Source organism: Carlito syrichta, unplaced genomic scaffold (assembly GCF_000164805.1).
Source record: "Carlito syrichta isolate Samal-C Ts95f unplaced genomic scaffold, Tarsius_syrichta-2.0.1 Scaffold120481, whole genome shotgun sequence".
Taxonomy (NCBI): domain Eukaryota; kingdom Metazoa; phylum Chordata; class Mammalia; order Primates; family Tarsiidae; genus Carlito; species Carlito syrichta.
The window spans coordinates 1-7086 of record NW_007064577.1 but is presented as its reverse complement, the minus strand read 5'-3'; the positions used below and the strand labels follow the sequence as shown (position 1 = coordinate 7086).

At 47.1% G+C, this 7086-nt stretch overlaps 1 protein-coding gene across 1 annotated transcript; it reads right to left on the bottom strand.

Annotated features, from left to right (window-relative positions):
* Nucleotides 1-505: 505 nt before the first annotated feature.
* On the bottom strand, nt 506-7080 carry TFAP2C (transcription factor AP-2 gamma). Its single transcript, XM_008048051.1, has 6 exons — nt 6889-7080; nt 6723-6774; nt 5322-5538; nt 4618-4736; nt 1947-2091; nt 506-1068 (listed from the first exon to the last, which is right to left on the bottom strand). The coding sequence occupies exons 1-6, from the start codon at nt 6913-6915 to the stop codon at nt 783-785; spliced, it is 846 nt and encodes a 281-aa protein (XP_008046242.1). The 5' UTR covers nt 6916-7080; the 3' UTR covers nt 506-782.
* Between the last annotated feature and the right edge of the window lie 6 nt (nt 7081-7086).

Genomic DNA, 7086 nt, shown 5'->3' with positions numbered 1-7086 from the left:
TCTGTACACGCAACACACTGTTTCAACACATAGAGACTCCATGGGGACTTAGGGGTGACAGGCACATTGCTTCATGCCTGCCCTTTTTCAAGTTTACTCGAAACATCTGAAATAAATATGCAAATAAAGCTTCAGTACCTTAAAGGAACATGTCATTTCAAAGAGTCTCCCATTTAAAGAGTTAACTTTCAAAGTTAAAAAAAAAAAAAAAAAAATCAGCAGGCTTTGTTTCTACAAGTTCCTAAAAACCAGAAAGCCCCCTTTGAATGCGGTGTTTAAAGTGTGTCAAATACCACCTACCTGAAGAAGCTAGACACTTTTTAAAGATAAATATTTAAGTGGACACAAAAGCCAGTCATTACCCTAACACTGCAAAAGTTGTTGTTGATCTGGACCACATCCCTATGACATTTCAACAGCTAAGTGTGTGGGTTTTTTGTCAGCCCGGGGGATTTATGTAAAAGGTTCTAAAACTTGTAGCACCACTTTCAGAGAATGGGGTTCAAAAAACTAAAACCAAAGTTTAATGAATGAAGAACCAGGACTTGTCACCTCCTGAAAACTTTCCAAGTTAGGTGATACCTCAGCACTAGAGAAACCAGAAATCCCAGAGAGCGTGTCAAGATGGCTGCAGATCGCGAAATCAAGGAGGCCCTTTCAACAGCAAGGAGGTCCCAAACGCTTTCCACAGGCCAGGACGGGTTCCTGGGGTGCCAGGTGGAAAAGGATTCTTCAGTTCTCTTCCTCACTGACTCTCTGACCCTTAGAGTTCCGGCCCACGTTTATTTCCTGTGCTTTTCCATCTTTTCCAGCGTCTTGTTAGAATCAGCCGGACTCTGGTCTCCGGGGTTCATGTAGGATTTGTCTATGACTGCCAGGGCCTCTTTGATATAGTTCTGCACTGCAGACACCGCGGCACAGATGGCCTGGCTGCCAAACCCGTGGGTAATCAGGCTGAAATGAGACAAGCAGTTCTGTATGTTTGTCTCCAAGACCGGCGTGGGTCTGTTGTTTCCGTTGGGTGTCCGATCTCGAGTAAGAAGTTCTGTGAATTCTTTACATACTTGCCTGTGAAGACAGTCAATGGACTCCAGTGAGTTCTATCTAGCTCTTTACGGGTAAGGAAGACAGAACAAATCACCCTAAGGATGACACCTGGGAGACTAATCAGACCTATTTGACCCAAGGAAGGAGAATCTTAATACCAATAGCCTACTGCTGCACTTAGCACCTATTATCTATTACCAGTGCACTACCTCATTTAATTCTCATTGCAATTAGATAACAGTAACCCCAGTCAACTGGCCAAGGTCACCAGGACCAGTAAATGGTGGGGTCAGGATTCCAGTCCAGGTTAAGGGACAGTTTACTTTGGTGCAAGTCGGTTCCGATAAACAAATCCTGCCAGGAGCCGAGAATCAAGCACCCTCCTGAGCCTCTCTCCACAGCCTGGTTCATGGCGACCTCCCGTGCCCCAGTTCCTGGCTTGGCTAGTTCTGCTTCATTTACCCTGATTCTAACTCACTGTCAGTTTCTATGAGAAATTCCACAGCTGCGTGAAATAGCTTTTGAGGCATTTTAATGTGCCCACATGTCTCCTACAAACCCACCCTGATCTTCACATTTGAAAAACAAAAGTCTCGCTATTGGGAGGTGGAAGGCACATGGTAATCTCTCTTTACTGAATGTGACAAAACAAATCAGTTTTCCACACATTTTTCTCAGATATGCAAATACAGTCATGAAAGGGTGGCTGGTCTATTTTGAGCTATCTGAAGCAGCTCAAAAAAACTGAGTAACACACTCCGCTAAATCATACATATGAGAGTAAAGAAGCATCCCGCTACACCCTAACTCACGGAGATTTCCTTTCTGAGCCCTAAGGACCATGCTGAATCCTCAACTTCTGGAGCATTTATTCATCAAGTTCAAGTCTAGATACTTACTGAGCCGCCAGCAGCATGTTCTTCCTAGCTGCCATCTCATTTCGTCCTCCGAGATGAGGCCTGGTTAAATATTCTGCCACTGGTTTACTAGGAAATTCGGTTTCACAGACATAAGCAAAGTCTCGAGCCAAGTGAACGGCTTCACCTAGAATAATCGGTAGCAGGCTTAGGATGGCTGCAGTCACCGCCAGCTAGTGTCCTATCCCTTTCTGGCACCAGTCACTTTGCATGCTAACATGAAATCAAATACAGGGCCAACAAGTCGGCTGGCAGGCAGAACTTCCCAGGTACTTCCACCCCAGGAATACTAGGGTGCAGATCACACCACGTGAGCAAAAAAAGTCCCGACACTTGCAGCTGTACAGCCAGCCCTCCATATGCATGGCTTCCAAATCTAGCCAAGCTCAGATGAAATATTCGGGGGAGGGGGGAACAGATGGTGGCATCTGTACTTAACACGTGTTTTTTCTTACGCTTCCCAAAGCAATACAATTAAAGAACTATGTACACATCATTGACATTTTATTACGCATTTTCAGGATAATCTAGAGATGCGTTAAAGTATATGGGAGGATGTGTGTACGTTATATGCAAACTGCACCATTTAATATAAGGGATTTGAGCATCCCTCAGATTTTGGGGACCAAGGAAGGTCCTGGAACCAATCCCGAACCCCCCCATGGATACCAAGGGACAGTTTACCAGAAAAATGTTTACCAGTCCGCAGCCCAGCAAACAGACATACTCACGCTTTCCCTTGATAATAAATGGTTAACATTTGGGGGAAGCCAGATCCTTTAAGGGAGATGACCATGTTTGACAAAGCCAACTGGTCACTTCTCTCTAAAACTGACAAAAGTCCTTGACATCTTACTTTTACTTTCTTTAAAGTGCCCTATTCGTGAAGGGGGCAGATCTCTAAACCAAAGTGAGGGGAGTGCTCCCTTTTGGAAATAAAGGTAGGGGGCTCCAGCTACCAACTTGGAAGACCCTCCCCTTGTCCAAGATATTCAGGGAGCAGAGGAAGACCATAGGAGTCACCTCCCACCAGAGAGGTACCTCGCCCTGGCTCCAGGGTGCAAGCCAGGAAAGATTTTCAAAAACCCAGATAGCGAGGGGGCCCTGATTTACTTTACTGAGTCAGCATTGGAGAGCCATTGTTCGGGAACACAAACTTATTCAAGCACCCCTGCCTGGCTAGCAAGAAAACCCAGAATCCAAGACTCTCCATGCGGGACAGCTGTTCTCTGACCTCCCCAGACCCTTGTAAAAAGGTAAAGCAGGGACTCTGCCAAGTCCCTGAGCACCGCAGTCACACTGTGAGACCAGGGACAGAAAGTCTTTAAAAGATGGCACTGCTACCAGGAACACGCTTCTGTCTGGCTTCCCCAGCACAAAGCTGCTCAGGGGTCAACTCTTTTGTACGCAGTAACAACGTGCTTATTTTGTTTTCAAAAAAGTATTTTACTTTTCCCTCAAGCCCCCCCCCACCCCTTTTTTTGAGTCAGAGTTTCACTCTGTCACCCAGGCTGGAGTGCAGTGGCTTGCTCACGGCTACCCCAACATTGACCTGCTGGGCTCAGGCCATCCTTCAGCCTCAGTCTTCCAAGTAACCTGAACTACAGGTGCACCACACCTGGCTAATTTTTTGATTTTTTGATGTACTGTTAGAGACGAGGTCTCACCAAGTTGCCCAGGCTAGCCTGGTCTCGAACCCCTGGGCTGAGGCAATCCTCTTGACTCAGCCTCCCAAAGTGCTGGGACTACAGGCTTGAGCCACCGCACCCAGCCTCAAGACCCTTTTAAAGGTTGTGCTGTGTTCTTGGCTACTTTCCAGGTTGGGGGAAGGGTCCCCCATTCAAAGAAGCTGAAATGCCATGTCCTACTATCTCAGGACTGGAGAGGGGCTCCTGCATGGGCCAGGGGCTCCAGGCCTTTTGTCTTTGGATGGGAGAAAGGGAGAAAGAATCGTGAATTGGGCCAGTCCCATTGTATCAATTGGGAGAAAGGGAGAAAGAATGTGAATTGGGCCAGTCTCGTTGTATCAAGGGGTTCTCCTTCACTGACCGCAATCTCAGTAACCCACAGCTAGGAAAACCCAGAAAGTTACTTCTTTGTCTACCAATGAGTAACAAGCTTTTAGTGTTGCTTTTTTTTTTTTAAATCGGAGCCTCACTCTGTTGCCCAGGCTGGAGTGTAGTGGCACACTCACGCTCATAGCCACTAAAGCCTCGACCTACTGGGCTCAGGCAATCCTTTAGCTCAGCCTCCCGAGTAGCTGAGACTACAGGTGCACACCACCATTCTCGGCTTATTTTTTGATTTATTGTAGAGACGAGGTCTCACCAAGTTGCCCAGGCGGGTCTCAAACCCTAGGCTCAGGCAATCCTCTCACCGCTGTCTCTCAAAATTCTGGGATTACAGGCCTGAGCCACTGTGCCTGGCAAAAACAGTTTCCTTTTAACATTGATTCTCTGGGGAATCCTGGACAGCCAGATATTTAAATGTTATTATTGTGATTCACTGCAATAAACTCGGGACACTCCAAATTGCTTTCATCTCTGTTTGTGACTGAGGAGTTTTAAGAGTTGTTTTCTGGCTTTTCAGAAAGTATTAAAGACAGCACAAATTAAAAACACCAAAAAAAAAACGAAAACAGAACCGCACTGACCTTCTACTAAGGATGTCAGGAGAGTCACGTGAGCGGCTTTCCGTCTCCCGGCAGGAAGATTCAGCCCAATCTTGTCCAGCTTCTCTCGCAAGGACCGACCACCATTTTTCGACTTGGCTCTGAGTAAAAGTAAAATTGACTCTGGCTACTCTCAGGAAACCACACTTTAAAAATTCTGAATTCCTGAAGTGCTGCTGTCAACTTCGAAATCCATCAAAAAAACCATCTGCATCACATGGACCATAATCAAAAGTGAAACGGAGGTCCTGTTTAATTAATTCATCCCCATCAACTTCAAAATCAGAAAAATTCTAGCATCACCAACTTCAAAAAAAAATTAAATCACAGAACACTGCAAGTCGTACTGGACCAAATAACTCTCACTTGTTCAAACTACAGTGGTCCCACAGAAGCTCCCTGGGGGGACAAAACTCATGGTTCTCCCCTTCCCTCAATACAGATGCCACCGCTTCATACAGAGAATCAAATTCTAACCAAATGATAATTTGTTAGCTATGTTTTAGCACTTCCTTCTACACCTGACACTTTGTAAAAGAGACAATGTACTAAAACCTCTTGGGGCCAATTAGAATTCAGCGTTAGGTGAAAGTTATATAAATGTTAAAAAAAAAAATACCTCCCAGCCCTGATACTTTCCCTTTCAACCACCCAACCACCAGGCCCAGACCACCTCCCCCAAGTACCTCCTGAGAACACCTCCCAGTAATGAGGCATTTAAGCACTCAGGCGGGGACAATCGCCTCTGGACTTCAGCCACTGTCACTTTATACTTAGACGTGGAGCTGAGGAGAGACAGTCTTCCAGGGACGGAGCAGAAGACCTCGGTGGGATTCATCACGGCTCCCTCCAGTTCCTTCTGACAGGGGAGGCTCAGGGGGTTCTTGGTCATGGAAATAGGACCTGAGAATGCAGACCAGAACTGGCAGTCAGAGTTGCCTCCAAGCAAGAGACCCCCCCCCACTTGGAAGCCACTAACCAAAGCTGAAAGTGCTCGTTAGACAAATGATGTTGCAGGCCAGGGGCCGGGAGACTACAAATCGCAAGCAGACTATTTTTAAAAAGCCACATTCTTCAGAGATAAATCGAATCTGAAATTCACAAGTTAACACCTCGGGAAGTTAATCAGTCTAGATCCCAGGCTTGGAGCAGTTTTTCATCTTCTAGCCACTGCTTAAATCTAATTACATTTGTTTTTAGAAGACTGCTTCAATACTAAATTAATGGTAAGTTTTTTTTTCTCACTCAAACAACCAAAAAAATCAGATGCTTTTGCCAAAACCCTTCAGTGTAACTGATCACAATATATCTAATAGTGCAAACTAACCTATTCTAAGTGTACTGGAAATTTTAGTTTATTCTCCAAGCTTTTCTTCCACACCCATTTTCCCCTCAATCCCTAACCTACTTAAAACACTTCCAGTAACAGACCGCAGCTACCTTTAATTTGGGCCTATAGTACTTCAGACTGGTGGCAAGCCTGTCAGTGTATAATTTAATTTCATGAGCCACTCACTGACCAAGTAATCCAATTTTCTAAATCTCCTTCTCCTCCCTCATCCTATAAACTCCCACCTCTCCAGACCCCAACAGCTCTGTTCCTTAGGGCTCTGTTCCGCTTCCTTGGTAGGTCAAACTGTTACAAAACTTTTCATGCAGGTGAGAATGGACCCTTTCTGTATGTTTGAAATCAAAAAATCACCACCCCTTGTCGTCAACAACGGTCACAGAACCAGCCACTCAACGGAATTGTGTGCGTGTAGTTTTTTCAAACTAAATCAGTGTTAACTCCTCAAACACTGTGAAACAACCTCTGCAATTCAAGGAGTAACATTTCCCCGAGGAAAAAACCAGGCAGTAAGTAACAACTCGGGAGATTCAGAGAGGGCGCTTAAGATTCCACCCAGGGCATCGTCGGGTGGAAAATAAATCCTCTCTCCTCCCCCCGTAACCTAGCTTCCTTGGCAAATCGGCTCCTTCTGCTACAATTGACCCACGCGGGCCAAACACCCCCACCTCGCCCGTGAGGGAATGCTTCCAAGGCCAGGTTGTGTGAGCCCAGGGGAAGAGCCTCTCGCTCCACTTACCTTTGCGAATAACCGTCTGATCTTGCAGCAGCAGGTGCTGGTTGTCCACATTCTGGGGGAGAAACGACAAAATCTCCTTTAAGCTCGGGGGAGCCTGGCGGGGCCCAGGGCGGGGATGGAAGGCCGCAGCGCAATCGGGTCCGGAGGGAGCCGCGGCGGGGCTCACCTGCACCTCCTCCATCGAGTGGGCCATGTCGTGAAGCCCCAGGTTCTCGGCCAGGCCCGCGGCATCCAGGCCGTGCGCGTGGGGCAGCAGCAGGTCGGAACGGCGGTAGGCGTCCCTGCGGGCGCCCACCGCCCCCGCCTCCAGCCCGGAGAGGTGAGGCAGCAGGCCGGCCGGGCGCCCGTGGTGCGAGGGCAGGCC

Bases quoted from the DNA above. Each gene is read 5' to 3' on its own strand.
- TFAP2C (XM_008048051.1), bottom strand. From the start codon at position 6,915: ATGGCCCACTCGATGGAGGAGGTGCAG. The intron at 6,775-6,888 runs GTGAGCCCCGCC...TTTCTCCCCCAG, and splicing joins ACTCGATGGAGGAGGTGCAG to AATGTGGACAACCAGCACCT. The intron at 4,737-5,321 runs GTACTTGGGGGA...ACTTTTACTCAG, and splicing joins CTGGGAGGTGTTCTCAGGAG to AGCCAAGTCGAAAAATGGTG.